This window comes from Condylura cristata, unplaced genomic scaffold (assembly GCF_000260355.1).
Source record: "Condylura cristata isolate star-nosed mole 26May11 unplaced genomic scaffold, ConCri1.0 scaffold00011, whole genome shotgun sequence".
Lineage (NCBI taxonomy): Eukaryota > Metazoa > Chordata > Mammalia > Eulipotyphla > Talpidae > Condylura > Condylura cristata.
In genome coordinates, this window is record NW_004567112.1 from 5,073,633 (window position 1) to 5,097,918 (window position 24,286).

General features: G+C 51.8%; 1 protein-coding gene across 1 annotated transcript in view; it reads right to left on the reverse strand.

Annotated features, from left to right (window-relative positions):
* Positions 1 to 14,129: 14,129 nt before the first annotated feature.
* The window catches only part of PPAPDC1A (phosphatidic acid phosphatase type 2 domain containing 1A), an 88,426-nt gene continuing 78,269 nt past the window's right edge, over positions 14,130 to 24,286 (reverse strand). The window contains exons 6-7 of the mRNA XM_004680388.2: positions 20,954 to 21,124; positions 14,130 to 16,017 (exon numbers count right to left, since the gene is read on the reverse strand). Coding sequence (XP_004680445.1) covers positions 15,818 to 16,017; positions 20,954 to 21,124 — 371 coding nt within the window. The 3' untranslated portion in view covers positions 14,130 to 15,817. The remainder of the gene's footprint in view (positions 16,018 to 20,953; positions 21,125 to 24,286) is intronic.

The following is a 24,286-nucleotide window of genomic DNA, read 5'->3' on the forward strand; positions in this document are numbered from 1 at the left end:
TGCTGTATGGAGAGGTCAGAAGAGAAGGGTAGGAAGGGCTTAGACCTCACAACACATCTAGGAAGGGTTTGGCTAGGCCAATAAGGAGCCCGGGATTGCAGGCCCTGGATTCTCGTGTCTCCCAAGAATAAGTCTTGGGGTCATTGGTCAAGAAACAGCATGTAGAAAGCATAAGGCAAAGAGGGAGTGAATTTTCTATCGTGCCCCTCACAGGCCCATTTTAATGCCTGTCATAATTCTCAGTTAAAACCAAGGATATCCAGTGAACTATTCTGTGGGGAGGGACTGAGAAATGTTTTGATGCCATGGGTTATGAAGAGTTCAGTGCCCTCGTCTAAGAGAAAAGTTCTACATTATAAATGACTCCTCCTACAGGAAACTCTTCCCAGGAAACACTAGGCAAGGCAGTGTCTGAGTCTCCCTGCAGGTGTTCATTTCTGCCTGAGCCCATTTCATACCTCTTTCTTTGACATCGGGGGTCCTCCCATGCCCCCTTCTCTGAGATTACATTGTTCATCCATCTGCCATGGATGCCAGGTTCATGTACAGCTTTCAGGAAAAATAAGCCGATTCCTGAAGTGGCCTAAATATAGAGGGGTGTTATTGGGGGCATTCACCAGGGAAATTAAATAGCAGGTGTTCTAGTGAAGTGACTCTTATTTTCAAATGTGTGTGAGCAAGTTAATGCTAAATTCATTCCCTTTCCCCAGTTCACCTTACTCATCACCCTCAGGCAATGCAATCACCCAAAGCAGAGTCAGAGAATGAAGAACAGAAGTCACATAGAGGCTTTCAGTGGAAGATCAATCTCATTTGTTCTAACCCAAGTCAGAGGAAGATGCAAATTAGAAGCCCAAACTGATTTGGGCTGCCCCACCCACTAATCCAACCCAAGCTTATTGCCTTAAAAATACTATTCTGAGTGGCCTCTAACCTGGATCATGACTGCAAAACAGTAGCTACGGTGCTTTTTAGTCATTTGTCATTTTTATCATTCTATCTCTTCTTCATACAGTTCTTATGTGTTCTTTGGACACCAGTCTTCATGATGTTATAGAAGAAAGTTTGCACCTACTGCAGAGTTGACCCATACAACACTGCCTGACGGTAGCTGGATTCCTGCTTGGGCAGCCATCCCAGCCAGTGGTTTCAGGCTCGATTCTTGCAGATGAAAAGAAGCTGGGAGCCTTTAGTCAATTTGCCAGGCCGGTACTGAAGCAGGGAACCAGGGACAGGCCGACCAGCAGGGCGGAAGCAACTGAGCCCAACCCAGCCTGGAGGGACGCCAGCGAGAAGGCTCTTCAGGCCCTGTGTCTTCCACGTGTGCATGCCCTGTGCTTTCTGGGCCCAGGGCCCATAATTGTAGGCCCCTGTGCCCATTCCTCTTGGCTCTGGGCAAGCTCAGGCAGCTATCAGAGCCTAGCAGCAGGAAGGTGGGGAAAAGCCTGACTGAATTCCACTGTCCTTACACTCTTCTACACTGAGCTCAGGGAAGGGGCTTTATACATTGTCATGATTTCCCACACTCACCAGAGTGACTGGCATGCAGTAATCGTGCTAATAATCCTTGGCTGGTATGCAGCATGGGCCTTCTCTGGCACTGCAGGTCATCATGGAGGTCAGCCGCTCAGGCCGCACACAAAGACCCAGCATCTGACAGGGAAGTGCTGAGCCAGAGCAGAGCCCTCAGGGCACGCCCAGGGCACAAGGCATGGGTGGGGTGGGGTGGCCACTCCTGCCTAAACAGGAAGGGCAGGTGGAAGTGATTATCTTCTGTCTAATTCATTCCCTTTCTCAGCTGCTCTTGCTCATCAACCTATCTGATGACTGTAGAGAGCAATGATCTAATCACTCCAGCTCCTGAGGAAAATGTGTGTGGAAAGTAATCCATAGTAGCTTGATAATCATAAAATGTTGGAATAACCAAACGTCCTTTTAACAGGGGGCAATTAAAAATAGTGGATTCCATTCACTTAGCCTTTGAGTCACGTCTCCAGGTGAGACTCATTGAGCATCTACTCTGAGAGGCCAGATTCCGCCATAAGGTCACGACAGGGAACGAGCAGAGGTCCGGCTTGCGACCTTCTCTGCTGTTCTTTCCGTGTATCCTCCTGATGCTAAGTGGAATCTGATTCCTGAATCTCTTTCACATCAAGACCCGCTGTGCTGTGATAACACAAGTGGGTCAAGCTGCTCTCCATTTTACAATTGAAATATCTACTTAATCCACAAGTGCCCTCAATTTCAAATATAAAACACCCAAATCTGCCACTCTTCAGCATCTTTTGAAAGTCAATAACATCTGCATTTCTCTGTAAGCTAAAGACTTAATAAAGATTCAAAATTTCTTACCTAATGCTTTTGTTTAAAGTGAATGTTCAAATTATAGGCTCCATTGCAGGTTAATTTATAGTTGACTTCACAGCATAAAACCTAAGTATTAAACTTTTTTTTTTCTTTGCCGTTTTAACTTGCAATTTAGCAGGGGGTTTCTAGAAGCTTGGAGAGAGAAAAGAAAAAGTCACTTGTAGACTCTGTAGGCTTTAGCTTTTCTTTGGTTTCCTGACTCAAGAACCAGCCTTCCTGCCCTGGTGAATAGGGCCCATGGTGAACAGAGGCAATTGAAGGTGCAAGACCAAACTGACGCCATGGCAGGCTTCAGAATGTTTCTGAACCAGCCAGGCCTAAGTTTCCGTTACCAACAAGGCGCCCAGGCTGAGTTTAACTGTAAATGTCCTCATCTTGCTCACCCATAACCACAGCCAGTTAGCAAGTGGGCAAGTAACCAGTACACGCAGCAAAACGCCGGATGTCCTAAGGTATGCGGCCGAGTAGTGAAGGTCACATCTTACATGCATAGATCAACCGGGTTAAGACAAGATAACTGTGTTCAATGTCCACCAAGCCATGTACTTGCTGACCAAAAACTCCCCTCTTCTGTACTAAAACTCTGCCTTCCCTGAGCTCGGGCCTCTCAACTGCGGCCACCACGTTGGTGCATGATGGAAGCCCAGGCTTGAGCTTGCAATAAACACCCTCGTGGGTTCTGCATCCGGATCGGCTCCTTGGTGGTCTTTGGCAAACTGGAAACCTGGCCCAACGAAGGAGGTCCTGGCCACAGGCCTCGGGGCTGCTCAGTGACCATCTGCGGAAGCGAGTCCTTCCCTAGCGACTACCTCATTTCTGCCAGCTCCGGCACACCGCCGTGGCCGCTCTTTGCTTCATTGCCGTCACGCCAGCAGGGCACAGGGCGGGCTCTCTACGCTCCAGACAGAGGTTAAAGGACAGTCTGGGCCCACAGTGAATTTTCAAGTTTGTGACGACCTTCCTACGGCTTCTATAGTGCTGCAACCACACAGTAGGCCAGGCAGCGGGGCCGCAGGGCCGGGGAGGCTAGAGGGTTGCAGGCCTGCGGCCCTCAGCTCATCTTCCCTCTTGAGGCTCTGAGCTGCACTAGCGGCCTCTCTGCGGCACTGACCTCCTCCGCCCACCATCTCTGTGAGGCGGCCCTGATAGGCTCGGCCTCCAGGCTCAGGTGCGCCCACTCGCGCGGTGCACCCCACACCCAGGTGTCCTCCCTCAGGCATGAGCACCCCAGCCCCGCTCCCAAGTGGCCCAAGCTCCTCCCGCATTCAAGGCTGCAGGCGGTGGCACAGAAGCCAAGACGCAAAAGCCTGAGCCTCTTCAGCTACCCCACAGTCGCTTATCACAGGCATTGCGGGCTTTTTGTTTTTAACAAAAGTCTCCTGCCTGGAGTAATACTGGCTCTGTTACAGGGCAAGGAGAGGGGGCACCCCTGAAGCCCCAAACCTGCCTGCTCTAAGTGGGTTCTGCCATCTGCTGCATCAAGACAAAACATATAAAACTTTAATGAAAAGGGACTTGAATGCAGTGAATATACAATATGGAACACAAAGAATAGAACTTCTAAATCAAACACCTGAAGCTACACATCCCCTCATGGGCAAAAGTCCACCCAGAAGGGACTTGCCCAGAGCAAGGCCTGAAAGCTGCCACAAGACTAAAGCCCCTTTTGGCCGGGACCCATGGAAAAGGGTCAGACATGGCCAGACAAGTCTGGGAGGAAAAGAGCAAAATCAAAACCTACATAAACACTGCCACAGTCACCTCCCTACAGGGATCTCACCCACATCTGCCTTAACTAGTCCAAGGTCAGGAAACAAGCATGGCTTCTTCATCACATGCTCGCTGCTCCATGTGGCTTCCTCAGGGTTCCTTCTGGCTCTCCATCCAGCTTCATTCTCTTCTTCCCTCTTCTCATTCCTTCTCTCCTTTTTCTCTCCTCCGCTCCACCCTCCTTCTGGGTGGGGCAGGGAACCTGGAACTTCCCCTTTTCCTAGGGACCACCCTGTTATAGCTCCACCATTTCCCCCCAAAGCATGAGTTCATTTCAAGGCTCCGTGTCAAGCTTTGATAACTGTCACCTTTTTGTTGTGCTGTGTCGGGGCTCTGGACCTCTGATGCCACTATGGCGAGGAGGCAGCACCCACATTGCCCTGATAGGAGCCTGAACGGGGTGGCTCGACGGTGTGCGTGTGTGTGTGTTTAAAGATTCGTTTATTTATGCATAGAGAACTGGGGTACAGGCCAGAGAGGTGCAGGGGCAGTGAGAGGATTCACCAGAGAGAGCGGGGAGCAGAACAGGCAGATTGACGACGAAGTCCACTGCTGAGCGGAGCAGCACGAGGGTCAGGAGAGGTCTGCTGCGCCATGTGGTCGCCTCCGGGGCAGGCGGGGATCGAACTCGTGCTGAAGTGGCTTTAGCTTCTTAGCGCTGTGCTGTAACCCGCTGCGCCCCCAGGGAGGGCCAGAGTGTGTGTGTGTTTTAACTGTTCCAGGGGCTCTCCTCCCCCCACCCCTTCCTCTCCCGGCCACTGCCCCCTTCAGCCTACCTGTTTCCTGAGACACAACACTACTGGATTCAGGCCAGTCAATAACCCTCCCAAGGCCTCCAAGTGCTCAACTAAGAGGAAGAGTCCCGTGTCTCTCACTTTATCGAAAGCTATGAAGGATCAAGTTTCCTGGCGACGCGGGCAGAAAGCCAAGACAGAACCAAATCTAGGCCTCTGGCACCAAACAGCCAAGGGGTGAAGGCAAAGGAAAAGTTCTTGAAGGAAATAAAAACCACGACTCCAGTGAATACACAGGCGATAGGAGACAAGAGGCCGGTGGCTGCCATCCAGGCAGGTGATCAGAGCAGTACCACACCCCTGCGTTAAAGCCTAACCCAGAGCAAGGCTCTGTGAAGGCTGAGTGAGGTGAGGAAGCCACAAAAGACAGGTGTGAAGTAGTAGAGGTTGGTATGTGGGGACTGAGGGAAGAAGCCGTCTCCACACATGAAGAGCAAGGTGAAGCAACAGCTGTGGATGTAGAAGCCACAGCAAGTTACCCAGAAATCCAGCTGAGCTCCTGGATGAAGGCGGCTCAAGAGCAGCGCTCAGTGGGGTGGAAGAGCCTCCAGGGGAGGAAGATGCCTTCTAGGACTCCTGGAGAGAAGAAGGCAATGTCGGGCTTCGAAGCTTTCAAGGACAGGCTTCCTTTCTCTTCGTTCACTTTCTCTTTTATTATTTTTAAAAAGATTTATTTATTTATGCATACAAGCACTGGGTATGGGTCAGAGGTGGGGGGGAAGGGGAGAGGATTCACCAGAGACAGTAGGGAGCAGAAAAGGCGGATCTACTGAAACACACTGCTGAGGGGAGCAGCGGGGAGACAGGAGAGGTCTCCCGCGCCATGTGGGTCCCTCCCTGGCCGGGGATCAAGCTCATATTGCGGCTGTTGATAGCTTCATAGTGCTGCGCTTGAACCCCTGCATCACCGGGGAGGGCCCCACTTTCTATTTTGTAAGAAAAGAGAAAAAAACACAAAGGTCAAAAAGGTTTGAGAACAGAGGCAGACTGGAATGAGGGTTCGAGTCACGGCACTGCATGGATTGCTGTCAGGCACAGAGACTGGGGGGGCAGGGGTGTAGCCTCCTTCAGGCCAACCCTGACAGCACCCTGACTTCTAGCCACCGGAGAACAGAATAAACAGAATGAAGCCATCGAGGGTACAGAAATTTGCCCTGTTGGCTCCAGGACACCAACACACTCGGTAACAGGTGTCTGTGACACAAGAGGGGTCTCTAATGGTGACTGGGGTCTAAGGAATCTGCACGGTGCCTCCATCCTTTCCCACGAGTGCACATGCAGACAGATGACTTCTCGATGTTCCCAGCAGACACTAGTTTGCGAGGACTTTGCAGATGAAATGGGAAGCATGGGCACAGCGCCGGCACTCACACGCGCTGGGTGTAGTTCAGGTGACAGCCCAGCCTGTCAGGTAGTCTAGCCTGGGCATCTGGGGTGATGGCTAGTAAAGGGGGAGGCAGGGGAGGACTCAAGTTACTCTCGAAGCACGTATTCCATAAAAACGAGCTCTTCTTCCGGGAGGAACAGGGAGAGAGGACATTGGGATAGAGCCCACTGCCGGCTTCAAAGGAGGAGAGAGAAGAAGACAGAGGTGTAGGCTGGGGCAGGCCTGGGGGAGGACTGGTTTTAAAATAAAACAAGGATTGCTGTTTTGGAAGGTGAATAGGGGGTGTCTGGGAGGAGAGACACTGTTATTTAGTAGGACGGAGGGAGAGAAGCTGTAATTATGAAGAAGGCGGGCATATCCCATGCCCTGGGGGTTAAGTGAATGTGCTTTGGGGAGCCCACGGAAAGGACGCTTTCTGTAAGGATGATGCCAGGAAATAGAATGGCGCCTGCCTGTCTCCGGGAAGCTGGAGGAAGTTGGAGAAAGTTGGGGGAGACAACGGGTCACAGGAAAACTCCCGGGCAGCTGCCCTGTATGAGGGAAAGAGCACGCCCGGGAATCAGGTTGGGCAGAAATTGAAGCCAAAAAAAAAATGTCTTGGGTTTCATTCATTCTGAGGGGTCCTGAAGGTGTGGTTTTGACAGCAGAGGGTGGAGTGTGAACAGGGCGGAGAGAGTGTGTGGGCAAAGAAAGTGGGGGTCTCATCAGGTACAGGAGGATGTTTTCATCGACCAGTTTTAAAATAGTGCTAATATTTGAGAATCGAGTTTTCCTTAACAGCCAGACTGCTGCCCGCTCTTGGCGGTCGGGTCTGGCAATGCGGCCCGTGCAGCAGTGTGACCTCAGGGAACCTCAGTGAGGCAAGGGGCTGCACAGACTCGGGAAGGTGCCTGCTCCCTCTGTCATGGTCCCACCTGACCCAGCACTTCACTCACTGACCGGAACTGCTCAGCCCCACACTGGTCAGACACAGCCAGTGCGGCTGGAACCGAGGCCCTAACAGGTGGGATTCCAACACGTCATGCTACAGTGAAAATGCAGAAAAGGGACTAATTACTGTGTGTGTCCACTGGCCACTACTAGTATTTTATCTTTCTAGCTTTGTGCATTTCCTTGGGCTGCTTTTCATCCCTGGAGCAACCAGACTTCAAGCTCCTCTTCCAGCTTACGTGAGTCAAACAGGGATGCTCCACCTTCCGACTGGACTAGGAGTCAGTGCGAAGCAAAATATAGGCTGGCAAGAAACCACAGGTCACCACGGGGATAGGATTGAGCTGAGTGCCAGTCCAGAAGACAGGGAGGCAGAGAGGATGGATGGGTCTTCCCGACTGGGGGTTGGGGATGAAGCAGAGCTTCCAAAAGGCCCATCTAACACCAGTATCTCCCGTGGCCTCACCTGCCATCTCAAAGCACCATCTTCTTGGCCATCCTGTTTAGGAGGTTGGGTAAAAGCCAATACACTGTCCAAACTGGCTTACTAAGGCAAGTGTAGTGCCTGTTCTCACCCTTTAGAAAAGCATGGCTGGCACATGGATCGGATCTGATAATGGGGAGGGGGCAACTTTTTAAGCCAGGCTTGGATGGGTACAGGTGTGGGGGTCCTAGACAGAGAAGTAACAGCGTCCCATCTGCATCCTGTTCTCCCTCACACACCTGCTATGACAGTCTCCACTTTCTTTTCAGCTTCTTTGAATCTCCCATCCCACACCCACACCCAGAGTGATTTCTAAACCAGTAAATGAAAACCTCTGTGGCCCATGAACCAGACCCCAGTGGATGAAAATAGGGGAATACAACAGGGAAACTGGATGGTGCTTTGAGTTTTCTACTATTCTTGGGGAATTATGATGAATTATTATTTTCTTTAATGAAAAGTGACCCAACAGTCAACAACTATTATTTACTGAGTACCATTTGCAGAAAGTGGCTATCATTATGTCCATAGACTATCGTACACCAAAAACAAGTGGGAGAAGGGTAAGTTTTTCCAGCAGGATTGCTAAGTGGTAGTTTAGTAATGTAGATTTTACATATCTTCATAGAAAGATGTGATCAGACTTAAGCCTTGATGTTAAATGTGCACACCCCCCAGACCTCCCCTCCCACACACAACGAAGGTCCTTAATGTATAGATGTGAATGTAAAAGCAAGGTTCTCTGTCCACTCTAGAGTCTGCTAAAGCCCACTGAATTGTAGAGCCATGCAAAATCTCCCAATGTGATTATGCTGTATTTCTTGGCGAGTAAGTGGCTTCTGCTGTGACTTTTACTCATGTCATTGTGAGGCTGGCAGTGTTCTGGCCAACAATGACCACACACAATTTGGGACTGAGTGACATTTATAACCGTTGCAGTAGGTTCAGAGAGCTTCCTGGAGCTGACAGCATAGGGCTAATTGAAAAAGCAACTCAAGTTATTTACTAGATAATAAGGAGAAATGCCTGTGATTTAACTTTTACCTATTATTGTTCCCTAGGGGGGTTTTGGAGGGAAGTAATCACCTCCTCATTACTGCAAAGTATTACTTGGTGTGTGTTTGGTGATTGTTGTCATAGTTGTTTCCTCCTGTGAACTCTCCATGAGGCTGAGTTATTTGTTCCCAAATGACTCCAGCTTCTTTTAGGAATCCATTAAGATAGCATCTTAATTTCCAAGAGTCAACTGCGAAGCAGACTCAGTAGTTAGTCGAACATTTTATCCAATGCCTGTGTTACTTTGTCAGTACTGGACAGTCCAGACTCTGCTTGCACCTCTCCAGAGAGAGCTCCCTACCTCACTCAGAAGCCCTATTAAGAAAATTCTTAAAATGGGAACTAAAGCCTCTCTCTTATGTATGGTTCTAATTCTTCCTCCTGTCATGCAAGAGATAAGTCTGCTTAAATTTACAGGTGACAGCTGCTGTGTCATACTCTGCTCCACCCCCTTCAACAATTCCCCAAAACTTGCCCACCCCCAAGTTTTGCCTCCAAAGATAGCACAAAGGAACCCTCCTGGTTCCATTCCTTCCCATCTTTTTCTACTTTTCCGTTTTCTTCCATTCTGTTCTTCCTTCCCTTCTCACCTTTCTTTTTCTTCCCTCCCTCTTTTCCCTCTCCCCTCCTCCCTCCTTCTTTTCTCTTAAAGACCAGACACTATTTGAAACACACCTCAGAAACACTGTCACATGACTCCACGAGTCCTAATATCTCTTTAAAAATAATAAGGGTAGAGAATTACATGCAAAATCACAGTGAAAAGTTTGCACTGGGATCACACTCTCCCCACTGCCCCCACGTGTCAATACCTGCCAGACTCAGGCCTCCATTTTCATTTCACCACACACACAGGGGCACAAAATGGAGCTGGGAATCCAGACAATCACTTGGCTCGATTCAGATGACAGCAATTTGGACTAAGGTAGCAGCTTAGAGAAGAGAAACTACCTCATGAGCACGAGGCTTCCTGGTAAGTCTCCTCAGCCTCCACCTGATCACACAACCTGAAGACAGGCCTCTGGCGCTCACCAAGCACAGTGGCTCCAGGCCATCCAGGTTGTGACGTTTCTCTTCCATAAGCTCCAATTGAGATTCTAGAAACTCCCTACCTGCTGCAGGATGATGTCTTTCAAAAGACTAGACAGTTGCAAATGAAAACGAGCACCATCATTGAGAAAATAACTGATGAATAGTATTTATTGCGTGTTATTATCACGCATGATAATGATGGCGTTTTAACCCACTTCCTTCTCGTTTCTATAGGACCTGAAACATATGCATCACATTTTCCCTTTCAGATCACATCAAAGTAAGACTGGACTTAAATGAGTATTTATACACACATATTTGGAGAAAGTGGGCAGCCGTATCCCTACATTTTGCAAAATGATATAATGGGTATCCATAACAGGGTGCAATCATGGCTCTGAGCCATCAGACGAAATGGAAGCTGCAGGCCAGCTGGAGAGCTCACGCAGGCTGAGGAGGGAAGGCCTTGCAATGCCCGCGTGCTGCTCTGCATTCCGCCTGCATCACTCCAGAGAAGGCTAAGTAACACGTTCCCCTACAGAGTCCGCGTCTCCAACGGATGGCCAGCCGGGCTGAAGGAAACAAGGAAGAAGAGGGGCAAATGAAACTCGCCAAAAGGAGCGCGGCCCAGACAGACTCCCGTGGAGAAGACGGCTAGTGTCTCTTGGCTGGAACTCACTGCTTCTGGCCCCGGTTGCAAGCAGCGTCCATCGTGGGCAAAATGAATCCACCCCTGGCCCAGGGAGGAAAGGGAGTCTCTGGGTCAAGTGAACGAAAAGCCAGAGGTGGGGCTGCGTGGAGACCCCAAGACATGAGTCTGTTCACTTTCCCCCTCTTTAGCCTCCGACTCCCTCTGTGGTCCCTCCTAGCCTCGACGCCTTCCAGAGCCAAGAGGGCCGCAGCTCTTGCACCCTCGCAGCAAACCGGCCGCAGAGAGACTTTCTCAATCGAGTCCGGGACTCGAGCCTCGGGAGTCCTGATTGGGCAGCTGCGGATCACATGTCCATCTCTCAGCCAATCCCTGAGAGCAAAGAAATGCACTGGCTGGACCGACGTGGGCCAGCCCGCATTTACCGTTGGGACGGAGGGACGAGTGAGTAATTTCACTCCCACCTTAAATGTTATCAAGGGAAAAGGGTGCAGGTCGGAAAACAAAGGTAGGTAACCATCTCAAGGTAACAAAATTGGTGACCGGCACTGAGACTCCTGAGTACTGAAGGCTCGGTAGGCTCGGTGCAGTTAGAGGGAAGATCAGTTTGAGTTTCTGACTTTTTTTTGTTAATATTTATGTACTTGTGCATACACAACTGGGGAACAGGCCAGAGGCAGTGAGAGGCTTCACCAGAGACAGAGTGGGGAGCAGAACAGGCAGATCGACAAAGTACACTGCAGAGGGGAGTAGCGGGCGGGTCAGGAGAGGTCTGCCCCGCCCTGTGGGTCAGCTCCTCAGCCAGGGATCGAACTCATGCTGAAGCGGCTCTGACTTGCTTGGAGTGCTGTGTCCTAACCTGTTGCCACCAGGGAGGGCCCAGGCCGAGTCTAACAAGTAAGAACTTCATCCCACTCCCTAACGTGGTTCACAGACCCCAAAGACAGGGTAGAGGTCAGTGAAGTCCAGCCCGCTGGGGAGTCTGGTAAGATTTTATAGGGAAGCTGCTTTGCTTTGCTTTTCTCCAAGACAATCAGCGACGCTTCTCTGCCAGCCAGCCATGCAGAGTTGATTCCTGGACAGTAGGCGTTTCCCAGTCTTTGGGAGGCTCAAGTGAGGAGGCTCCAGGCACACGGACAGTAACAGTCCCAGAGTTAAGGTTCCCACCCCCAGCCTTGCCCAGGCCTCCTCCACCTTACCAGTACCACAGGAAATGTGGCTTCATTACCATGATCCCAAATGAACCCACATCCTGTAAACATTAGGGTTCTGCTTTTTTTCAGTCATCATTTTGACCATGACCCTTATCGAAGAACTACAACTCCCAACTTGACTTTGAGGGGAAAAAAAGATGAGGTTATCCAGGACAATTAGACATGAGTTTGTCTTCATCAGCAGTGGGTCCCACACTGAGGACAGTAACATTTAAAATAGTGATTGCCTTTAATTATTCCTGACAGCTTGTAAGTTTCCATGTCTCCTTTATCGACCCTTAATAATGAGACCGTGGTTCTGACTCATTACTTGTGGGGGAGGTTTCCAGCGTGCACTTGTGAAAGTATAGACATTTCTCTGTGATTTTGTTTTATGAGAAGTGCCAGGGATGATCATTGCTAAACCCGTAAATTATGTTGATACCTCTCACAAGTGCTGTATGATTCTTCATGGCAGACAACTGGGAGAGATTGTTCTTAAAGTCACAGAGAGCAGGTAAGAGGCTTCTGACTGGTGAATTCACTTAAGAGGCCACAGAATGATAAAATTTTGGCATTCCTTTGAAGCTAGTCCCCACCATATGGTGATTTCAACTGATGGAAGACTTAGGAATGAGCTATACAAAGAGACCCAGCTTGGTTAAGGAGGAAAGTCACTGCCTACTCTGCTTCATGACCACCCAACCCGCTTGTGCCTGGCCATTCATCCCACAGATGCCTGGTCACAAGCCTAAGTGAGAGAACATGAACCCAAACCTTTCTAAGGAAACCAGAGCATGTCACCACAAATTAGGACACTTTGGCTTAATGAGTCTTTTGAGTTTGAACTGTGCCAAGAATGTGTAAGGTATCCAACCTTCTTCTCACTGTCAGTACCCAATCGCTGGTCTTCAATGAACCCCAGAAACATGTGGGGTTACTACATTGTCAACCCATGGGACCGTGGTCTTTGCCCACAGTTACTGAAAGGCAGAGAGAGACTAAGTCCCAGGAGAGACCCATGTACGTGGGGTTTACAGGAAGACACAACTTCAGAAGCCATCTCAAGGCCCATGATAGGGAATCACCAAGAGTTCACTCCAGAAATGGTAAAAATAAGAAGCAATAGTTTTCCAGACCTTGTCAGAGTCCAACTTCTATCTCTCAGTTCTTTGCATGTGTTGACTTATTTCATTTTCATAGTGACTCCCACGTGATTTGTCATTTCACCATTTTGCAGATGAACCAACCAAGGCTAACAACCAAGGTAAATTGCCCAGGGGCACATAATGGGATTTGGAAAATAAATTTGTGGGTATGAACCTGTGTTCAAGTTAGGATCAGAGGAATTCTAGAGCTTCATGTTTATCTGTACAACTATACTTTCTCAACCAAGACATGGAACTGAGTTAACCAAGGTACAGAGAGTAAGGCACACTGTTCTGAAGAGCAACACGTCACCTACCTGATCCATGTAGCATCTACCCACAGCCATCTGAGAGGGGTGAGATGTGGGCATTGCAGACCTCAGTGGGCAAAACATGCCAAGTTATCTTAGTTTTTTTTTTTTTTAAGACATTTATTTATGCACACAAGAACTGGGGCACAGGCCAGAGGTCTGGGGCCTGAGAGGGTTCACCAGAGACAGAGAGGGGAGCAGAACAAGCAAATCCACTGAAATCCTCTGCTGAGGGGAGCAGTGGGAAGACAGGAGGGGTCTGCTGTGCCATGTGGGTCACTCCCTGGTTTGGATCGAACTCGTGCTGCAGTGGCTGGCGATAGCTTATAGTGCTGCGCTTAAACTCTTGTGCCACCAGGGAGACGCTACCTTGGTTTCTTTAGGTCAAATTAATTTGGACTCTGAGACCCTATCGCAGTACTACTAGCCTGAGAAGAATTCATGATCAGTGAGTTGGGGGGGGGCTGCTGTTACCCAGTGTCCTATATAAAGCTTCAAGGGTCTGAAGAACATTTAAGGGCAGGAGGCCACAATTTTCAGCCCTTGCCAAGCCACTCATGTCCACACTCAGGTCGTTCCCTGGGGGCAGTGATTCTGATGCCTTCTTGCCACTCTGGCACCCATCAAATTTTGTTGAGGATGGGGGCTCCAGGGCCTAGGGTCCCCCTTCTGTCTGGGCAGAACAAAGCCAAATCTCCACCCCTTGCACCTGCCTTGTTCCTTTCCTGAGAACATCATGGCTTCTGGCCACTTCCCAGTGCAGAGATGTTCAGTATTTCCTCAGTGCCTAACCCAGGGTTGACAAAGATGGTGCTTCTCCTGCCCCGCCCTCTGAAGGCTCTCCCTGCCCCCCCAACACCCAGCACCATCCCCACAGGAGCATCAGGTTCCTAGGGCCCTGGGAGAGACACCAGAAGAACAGGACAGCAAAGACTCTCAGGTTAGGGTTTTGGTTTTCTTAGTGTTTTTTTTTTTTTTTTCATTCTCCTTCAGCAGCACAGAAAAAACACAAAATAATATCCCAACAAATTATCCTTCTCTTCCCAAACCAGCCAATGAGCGTTCGGCACTATTTATCTATCTTTTAGCTGTCAGGAAAAAAATAAGAGCATGAAGACAATCGTAAAGATTTCTAAGGTCTTTCTGACGGCAGTGACAAGGTTTGGGAGGCTCCACCCTCCAGTCCTGGGATCATGGGATGGCTTGAAAGGGATCTTCCCCCCTCCGCAAGGCTTTTTGTTCCACAAAAGAGCCTGGTGTTTGGTACAGAAGAAGCTAATCTACTCAGCCTAACATACTCAGCACCCCCAGCTCAGGGCGCTGGGTCCAGAGACACACCAGCGGCAGACATGGCAAGGAGGGAGGAAAGAGCATAGAAGTCCTGGACACAAAGCAATGCAGAGACCCAGAAAAGACACTCGGGACAGAGAGGCCGAGAGAAAAGCAGAGACCACCGCCAAGCTGTAAGTAAACGCCCTGCCCGTCACTCCCCAAACTTAGCTCATTTCAGGCCACATTGGAGAGTTGCTGCGGGTCCTTCGACAAGGCTTTACCTGGTGGGACACGCACACCCAGCCTGATGCCGTCGAGAGGGGGTGGCACTCCCGGCCTGGAGCTGCTCAGCCCAGCGTCGCAGCGGCTTGCATCTTCCCCAATGCCCCGTTACCTGAGCTGCCTGAAAGTGACAGCGCAAGGCATCAGAGACGCCTCTCCTCCCCACAGACCTGGGAACAGGAAGACCCACACAGTCTTTGCATTTGCAAAGAACGAGCTGGCCAAGCAGCAGCTCTGTGCTCAGACTGCACAAAGCCCCTGAACGGGGCACATGTAAAACAACGCCAGGAGCAGAGAGCAGGAGAGAGCAGGACAGCACATTGCTGATACTGTTCTTGCACCTTTTACCAGAGCCCCCCACTCTGAAATGCCGCCTGCTAGCAGAAATGGGACCGTGCTGCCCATTCAAAACCGACCTAGCAAGACTCGGATCCCCCAGGAGACAAAGTGCCTTGAAATGCTGCTGAGCTCCAGGGCCACCAGCCTTCCCTGGCAAGGCCACACAAGCCATACCCTCGGACAGTGGCGGCGACCTCCGCACCCTGGCACTCACGGGTCTTTCTTTCCAGTGGACTGACGTCTGCACTGACTTCCTCCTAACTGCAGTGATTGGGCAAGCCCTGGAAGTGCCAGGCGGCAGATGAGCCGCAACCCCAGGGCCCAGGCCGAGAGAGGCCTCCCATTCCATTTCCAGGCTCTGCACTGAGACCACCGGCCACCCCACTGGCCACGGCTGGAAGACCCACCGCGTCCTCTCCACATGACTTTGCTGTACCGATGGCCACACCAGGTCTTCCAGGCGGGAGGTTTTATTATGCTTTACAACCATGAAGACACAGGGAGGTGGCCATGAGGGCAAACATTTCAGAGACGGGAGCCGACTGCCCTGCACCCACCCCGCCCTGGCAGCCTCCTTCCCTTCCACACGCCCCTCGCGCGGGGATGGTTCCTGGGTCCTTCCTTTTGCAAAGTCAAGACAGTCAGATGCAGACACTTAAGGTATCAGGAACATCATCAGCAGAATGGGAGCGGGATAACTTTGAGAAACGACTGATGAGAAACTCGCCAGAGAAGCCAATCTTGGCTGCTGAGGTGGCAGGTCGGAAGCACCTGCGACTGACGGCCGTCCTCCCTACACGGAGTCATACGGGGCCCTCGGTGACGCCCTCCAGAGGCAGGCTGGGCGCACTGTCAGCCATGGGCGGCTCCTCTTTCTTCATGGCGGTCGAGCCCCGGAGGCTCACGTAGGGTTTGTGACAGGCTGTGTTGGCCAGAGGAGGGTAGTGCTGTCGGTAGCAAACGTAGGCGAAGATGAGGCCGATGACTCCACCCACAAAAGAATCTAGGCAGGAAAAGAGCATTAGCGTTCACCCCCATGTGGCCAGAACTTTCCAGTACCTCCTCTATCCCAGGACACCCTGGAGGACTGAAGGGAAAAGAAAATGTGGGAGGTATGCCTCTCGCTCCCTGCAAACTCTCCTCTGCAGAACTCAGACATCCCTGTCAGATGTGTGCTTGATTCGCTCTCTTCTTTCTCTCTTTAATCTGCACCTGAGCACTGCAGGCTCAGATCTGCCTATGGATTTTGAAAATCAATTCTAAAGGGGGAAGCAGCCCAGCCTCCCCTCTGCAGTCACCAGCCCCCAGGGACCGCCGCTGCCTTCTGGTTCGTGAGTGCCCTGGGCACTGCAGTAAGGCTGAGCCACAGAAACCCAGGGGCACGGTCTCAGCCCCAGGGAGGACAGCTAGGACCCGAGGGCGGGGTTCGGCAGCCATCTTGGGTTTTGGATAGAAAACCGACTTGTTGGGCTGAGGGAGGCACATGGAGCAGAGACCCGTGTGAAGAAACTGCGCTTCCTTCTTCTTGGTCCTGGGCTGGTTGAAACAGACGTGGGTGAGAAACCCAGGGGGAGGTTGACTATGGCAGCGTTCATCTTGGTTTTGATTTTGTTCTTTTCCTCCCAGACTTGTCTGGCCATGTCTGACCCTTTTCTACGGGCCCCCTCTAGAAGGTGCTTTAGTCTTGCGGCAGGATTTCAGGCCTTGCTCTGGGACAGTCCCTTTGGGTGGACTTTGACCCACAAGGGGATGGGTAACTTTGGTGTCTTATTTAGAATCTGTATTTTTTATGTTTGCTATATTGCGCACTGATTGTATTAAAGTTCCTTTCCATTAATACGGTGGATGGCAAAACCTATTTAGAGCAGGAATGTTTGGGGGTTCGGGGGTGTCTCCCTCCCGAGGAGTGCCACTGAGGACAGTGAGGCAGGAGCACCCACCATCCCAGCACAGGTACTGGAGTCAGGGAAGTTGCCCCCCTTTGGAGACCCTCAACAATGAATCCTCATGCTGAAGTGGCCTCACCGGCCCTGTGAGGAGCTACAGTCCTGTGGGGTGCATGTCTGTCCAGCACAGCACCCACTGCCCGTGCAGGGCTGACAGTATCCTGAAGCCTGGTCACACCACTTTCATTTCAAATCACAGACTCCTCACACCCAGTCAGGGAGACACACAAAGGCTGTGGTGGCCATTTTGAATATTTCAGCCCAGTCAAATAACGGCGCCTGTGACTACAGGCAGCGTCCTAGCCTCAGGTTGGAACAGGTGACTGTTGTCTCCCTTGAGACCTGCTCGTGTGAATGACTGTCAGAGGACAATGCTCTTTGTTATAATGAAACACTAGCCAAGATTTCTTAAGAGGACCTATCATTAGCGAAAACGAGTGTTAATGAAAAGCTGGCCTCACATGAGGAAAGCCTAGATCCACACATTGGAAACTGGGGGGCAGAAGGCGTGACAGGACCCTGCTTCTCCCAGCTGTCACTGTCAACTATAAACATGCAGGCTGTGGCCGGAGGCTCCGTGGCTCAGATCTCTTCTTGCTCTCTTGATTTTCCCTACACGTGCTTCCTAGCATGAGATGCCACAGATTTTATTGCTTGAAAACTAGTTAAGTACAGAAGTGAGCCTCAATGTGACGCACTGTGCCCAGCTTCCGGTTGACCCGAGGGCCAGCACAGCGCAGAGACACAAGTGCCTCAGGCTCACAGGAGTGTGGAGTCCGCCCAGCAGGTATTATTTCTAGACAATGTTTCACCTGCCCCTCCATGCCACGGCCTGTGCACCACCTAATAAAATAAGACTTGTGTATCTGAACTGCAACTGGGAAGGTAGAAAAGACCAGAAGGGTATGGACAACAGGAGAGAAACAAAACCAAAAACGTGATAATGGACGGAGCAAGGCGTTGGAGATTATGGGTGTTAACTGGATGTGAATGTGCAACTGAGTAATCGGACGTACTTTCACATCAGGCAGGCACAGTTGCTTCAGTCAGCATGGAAATGCAGTCATCAAATTCTCATAAGATCAGAGCTGTTAGAAGGCTACAACGAGAGGGACTTGGGCTTGGCTGTCGCCGCAGGTGCCATGCAAATGTGTGAGGGGTGATGGCCTCTGCCCACAGGCACTTCAGTCCACCCAAGGAAAGCAACCACTTATTTATCTCCATCAGGCATCCTGCTCCAACACCCACTGACGCTGCAGTCAAGGCCCTCACCGCCCTGCCTCCCCCAAGCTGGGAACCCTGAAGGCCTCCTCAATGTCTCCCCTGATGAGTGAGTGCTAGACACTGCTGCTTCTTCCCACGTAAGAGCCGAGATGCTACGTAGACCAGTCCACACAGCAGGCATTTGGGGCTGGGCAGGTGATCTTGGGTGTCATATGATCGCACCCATGAGATGCCAGGAGAAAGCACCACTCCCACCACCTCTGGCTGGGAAAACCAAAAGTCTCCAGGCCTGGCTCGATGTCCCCAGGAGGTAGCCACCACCCACTGAGAGCTGTGGTGCACACTGCGAAGGTACAGGTGCAGACAGACACCTGTGTATATACCTGTGTATATACCTGTGAAGGAGTCAGGTAAAACGAGCCTGACTCAGCCACTGGAGGATCCAGGGGAAGACAAGCTCCTCTCCTGGCTGAACTCCCAGGCACAGGCTGAGCCGGCAGCGGCACAGTCTGTCCTCAGGCTACACCAGTGACCGGCACCAGTGGACGCACACCCAGCAGTGGCCACAGACGTCCGCAGTGACAGCTCTGGTTCACTCTCAGACGTGGGCCTGAAAGTCACTGAACACAAGCCGCTTGCTGTGCTTTCCCGTAACCCACAGGGCACGAATATTCGCTCCAGTGCTCTGAGGGTCCTTCTGGGCCAGCTGGACAGGCTGGGTCTGCAGCCCTGGTGCCAGCAGGCCTGGGGTGCACCAGCTACCTCGAGTGCACCACCTAACTCCCTCAGCCAAGAAGCACCCCTCATTCTTTTATGAAGCGTAACCACAGCGAGGTACAAGGTCACAAAAGCAGTGAGGACTGAGAATACTTACTGGAGAGAGACTTAGGTCTCAGGTTTTCAGGACAAGGTGACACTACAGAGCCTCTTCCTACCTCCCAAGGTAAAGCAAAAATCAACTCTACTCAGAAACCCTTAACCATCTCCCACATCCAAAGGGGTAGGGTAAAAGTGAAAACCAGATTCACAGCTTACAAACAGACTGTGTTCCCAAAACACCGAGAACTCTAAATTAGTTTCTGGAAAACACAACACATCCTTCTTGCTCAACAACGCAGCAAACAACACCGATTTGCATTTGTGCAATATGCTTTCATTTCTAAAGTACATTCAGATCCATCATTTCACTCAGTCTCTGAAATATCCCTGTGAAACATTTGGGGGCAATTTTTCCACGTTCAGAAGAAGAAACTGCACTTTCCAAGGATAGACGAAAAGCCGTCTACAAAACGCCCTCCAGCCTATAATATTCTCTGTGGAGAAGGGCTTTTCCTATGTGAGCAACAGAGATTCTGGGGGAAACTGTCCCACTTCCAGGGGTGCAGTGGGTCTTCCCTGGAGCGCTGCTCAGCGACTTCCTCCCTGCTCCCTCCTGTCACCTGTTGCATCGTGTGGCCCCATATTATCCAGACCCTCATCCAAGTCACTGATGACAGCAGAGAGGAGCGAGGGCCGGGCCCGTGATCGCTACTGCTGCCCCCACTGGGAGGCTCAGGATCCTGCCCAGCGCCTGATGGGCCCAGACCACCCATCACGCTCTTCCTGTGCCTGGGCCTCACGTCAAGGCCTCTTCTGCTGGAAGCTCATGAGTTCTGGGCAAGTGGAGAGTGGAACTTAGCTGGGAAAGGAGCAGGAGAAGCTGGGGAGAGGCTGGGCACCCACAGATATGAGGCACCCACTGAAGCCAGGGAGTGCCCCCACACCACAGCTAGCAATTCCCTTCATCTCTGACCTCATCTGCTGTCTCATCACTCAAAAACACCTGGAAGATGACAGAACCACAGTTGGCTGCAGAGACAAAAGAGGAGGGAACAGGTAACCCAGGGAGGAAGAGGAGGCGCAGACGCAGACCGACAGCAGGCGTCCCTCCAGGAGGCCGGACATAGGCGCGTCTCCACTTCCACTTATTTGCTTGTAGCTGACACAGTGCAGCTCTTCACCAGTGCTATTCAGACTCCACAGAAATAACTGACTTGCTTGTTACAAACACAGACCCCAGGCTGCTACCCCACAGCCAGCCCCAAGGCCCCTTTCTTAGCTCAGGGTGCCAGACTAAGGTGCCTCGTGCACTGCCCTTGGGAAACTCAGCTCCAGCGCTGGGGCTCCCAGCGGTGACCCTCCTGCGGACACACCTTGGTCTCTGCTCCACCCCCATCTGTTAGAGCAGGTGCAGGCTGGTTTAGTCTCACCCCAGAAACAAGCCCCTCATTTGTCTGTGTTGTGACTTTTCACAGGTCCCCAGGACCCACGCACACAGGTAAGCCTCGCCCAGCCTGGCAGCAGCTGCCGAGAACACTGCAGGCTCGGTCCTTGGCCGGACGCATCCTTTGGAAGTGCGCCCGTGGTGAGAAGTACGTCCTCGTGGCGTGGATTTGAGATGTGAAAGGAAAGACGCCAAAAGCCACTTGGCACGAGTCTAGGAAACCAAGCCAGTGACCCAAGCCCTGAGTCTGACGCCAAGGGCCTGGCATCCTGGCTGGACGCTCAGTCTCCTTGGGCACAGAGGAGAACGAGGAGCTTAGTTCTGTACCCACAGCCCGACGCGAAGGCCAGAACCTACTGGAGCAGCCTTATCTCCTTTAAATCTGTGTCCAACAGTCACTTCTGCCTTCTCTGGGTTACCACACGCTCCGTTCTCCCAGGAGGTGCGTTCCCACACCCTGCTGCGAGGGGCGCCAGGTCGCCCCAGGGCTGGACGGAGGGACTCACCTTGCCAGTGATGCTTGTAGTCACACATGCGGGACAGGGCGATCATCATGGCGCAGTACAGGGGCAAGATGGCGGCACAGAGCCTCCAGCTCTTGCCCCGCCCGCTCTCCGTGAAGCAGTGCAGCTTGCCAGCCAAGTAGAACGTTGTGAAGCCAAGGCCTGAAAAGGCAACTGCCAAAGAGAAACAGCAGGTGTTACCTCGTGGGTGGTGAGAGACGGACACGGGGCATCCTGCCGGCCCTCGCCGCCCCCAGCGCCGGGGCCAGGCTGGTGCCAGGTGCGCCCGCCACAGCCCAGCTGGCGGGAAACTCAACCATGAGCGTGACCTTCCCGGCGGGCGCCGCCCACTCATTCACTCGGCAACGACTTCATGGGCACCGGATGTGTGCCAGCCTGGCGGCCCTCAGGCCGCTAATGGGTCATTTCAATAGAACGATTTGCGTTCCTAGGAAAACACTCTCAGAACAAGAGACCGAGGATGCTTTAGACGCAGAGGAGAACGCGCCGAAGGGCTTCCACCTGGTGGCCTTCACTACCAGAGGGCCTGTTAGCACTACACAGGAGACCGGCAGAAAAGTCAGGGTGACAAATCCCTGTTTTCTTTAAAGTAACGGCTGCAAGACAACTCAGGACTGCGCTAAAAGCACAGTCAAAAGCGCGGAGTTGGGTGTAGCCTATAATTCCCCAGCCCTTCATCCATCAGGCTTAAAACACAGTGAAGCTTAGTGAGATTTAAGGCTGGTCTCTGTGTTCGGACAACGTCCTCAACCCTCGCGCCACAGGGGCTCACCTGCAAATCCTGGGGAGCTTTAAAAGATACGGGTGGTCAAGTCCCATGGGCAGACATTGGGCTCGCTCGGTCTGGCTGGTCCCCCATGGACGCTGACTGGGGGAGGGGTGTGCATGCATGGGCCTGCACGCTCCCGGGTGGTGCCAGGGGCAGCTGGGATTGAATCTCGAAGCCTCTATTGAATGCAGGTGTTACAGGTAAGCTGACTCTGGACACCGCCAATCAAAACTTGCCTTCTGCGCAGCTGCTAGACCAGTCCACACAACTTGGTCAAACATGTTTTGTAAATACCCAAATGCCAACAACTTTTGAGACAGCTGTGGCCTCAGTGCCACCAAATTTGTCACAAATGCAGACGCTCAAGCCCACCCCACCCCCTTGAGTTACAATCTGCTTATCAAAAGATCCACCAGTGAAGTGTGAGAAGGTCCAGCCTAAGGCACACTCATCCTCTCTACAAGGCATCTCCACGCGGCCATTTTAAATAATGCAGAAAACATGGGGAAATCCAGAGGCGATTCTGCTCAAACTTCCTTAGGATTATAGAAAGGATTACAGAAAAATGAAGAATACAGAGGCCAACGGTGACCTGTCCATTCAGTGGCTGTGACAGCCTTGAAAACGACTGTGATTGTACAGCAATGTGAACACACCTGAGGGAGGACACAGTGAGACGCGAAAAAGTATCACCTGGCATGACGGGTTCGCAGTCGTCATGGTTACATAGCAGAAAACAAATCACCTGCAGCTTCAACAAATGCTCTCTGATAAGACTCTTTTTCGAGGGGATTCCCCAGGTAGGACCTGAGCTTACACCAAGGCCCACCTTCTTCAGCCACAAATTAAACAAGGAAGCAGTTTCTAAAAAGCAGAATATAGAAGCAGGTTTATCTCAGCAGTAGAAATGCAGCGTGTGACCATTTTGCATCATTAGCATTCAAATACACGGCTCAGCAGTGCCAACATGAATCGAATGATGTGCTAGAGGAAAAAGACGTGAGAAACTGCACCCCAGCCCCGCTCTCCATGTCTGCTCTGATGAAAGGGTTTTAAACGATTTACGAGGAGCTCCAAGTGGCGCCTCTGGGCACCGTGGGGTCTGACTTTCCATCCTCGTCCACTCTGCTCTTCCTGCGTCTATCGCTGTCTCCCCTGGAGCAGCAGGTGGGGAGGGGGCTCGACGGTTGGGGGCTCTTGTGGGAAGAGAAAGACTCCATCAGGCCGACTGGCAGTCGCACGAGTACAGGAAGCACCCACATTCAGCCCTGAGTCTGTGTAGGGTTAGGGATAAAGTCTCCAAGATTTCAGAGGAGAGCAGAGGCAGGCAGCTCTGAGCTGCCACAGTGGCAGCCCTTGGGGAAAGAGACAGAAAGGAAGGAAAGGCCAGTGGGTAAACATCAGGGACACGTGACGCAGGACTGCCCATGGGTCTGGACAGCATGCTCTGGGAGATTTAGACAGAGGAGACCCAGTTCAAACCAGCCCCAGCAGCTGACATCATGGGATGGCCAAGGGCGGGGGCCACTGAACCCCACATTCCAAGACCTGGGGCATTTGAATCCACACCCTCAGCTTGTACCTGAACACCACTGTGCCCCCCAGAAGCTGGAACGTGGCCAGCTTTGGTGCCAGAGAACGGTGGCTTGTTCTTTGGCGAGCAGGAGAAAGTTCTTTCCCACACGGTGAGGCTCAGGCTGCAGGCCCTCCAGAGAGCTCCCGCAGCTTTGAAAAGAAGGCGGGACTTGGGGCCTGTATGCCTCATTCATTCCTCCAGACATGTTTGTTCACTGTACTTGCTTGCAGCCACACTGGTTCACATCCTATACGCATGAGAAATAGGGAGTCCCCCATGGCCCCCACCCTGTCCTGTTGTTACCACTGCAGGTGTCTCAGCGGGGGCCCTCGGGCACGCAACAGCCCAGACGCTCGCACATCCACACCCAGCGTTACCAGCTCCTTCCTCGCACTCTCCTGGCTTTTTTTTTTTTTTTTTTTAAGATTGATTTATTTGTGCATACAGAACTGGGGTACAGGCAAGAGATGTGGGGTTAGGGAGTGGTGGTGAGAGGACTCAGAGACAGAGTGGGGAGCGGAACAGGCCGACTGACGAAGGACACTGCTGAGGGGAGCAGCGGGCGGGTCAGGAGAGGTCTGCCGCGCCAGGTGGTCACCTCCAGGGCAGGTGGGAATCGAACTCATGGGAAGTGGCTTTAGCCTCTTAGTGCTGCGCTTTAACCCCTGCGCCACCAGGGAGGGCCCTCAGCAGTGTTTTTCAAGCAGCGCCACGACCCTTATCCCAAGCCGACGTGATGGGTTCCAGTTTTATGCTAAACCTGGTGCCTGTCATTTTCTCAGTGACACCTGTACTGCTCTTGACTCTGCATGAATCTGGGACAGGTGAGTGAGGCTGACACCTCCAGATACACCCCCCTCCCCCGACCTCACACACCCTCATGGACTTCTCTGGATTCTTCCTCCAAGGATGACCCCAGAACCCTCCTGGAGCCTGCAGGACAGGGGTCCCTCTGGCCTCTGGGGACCAA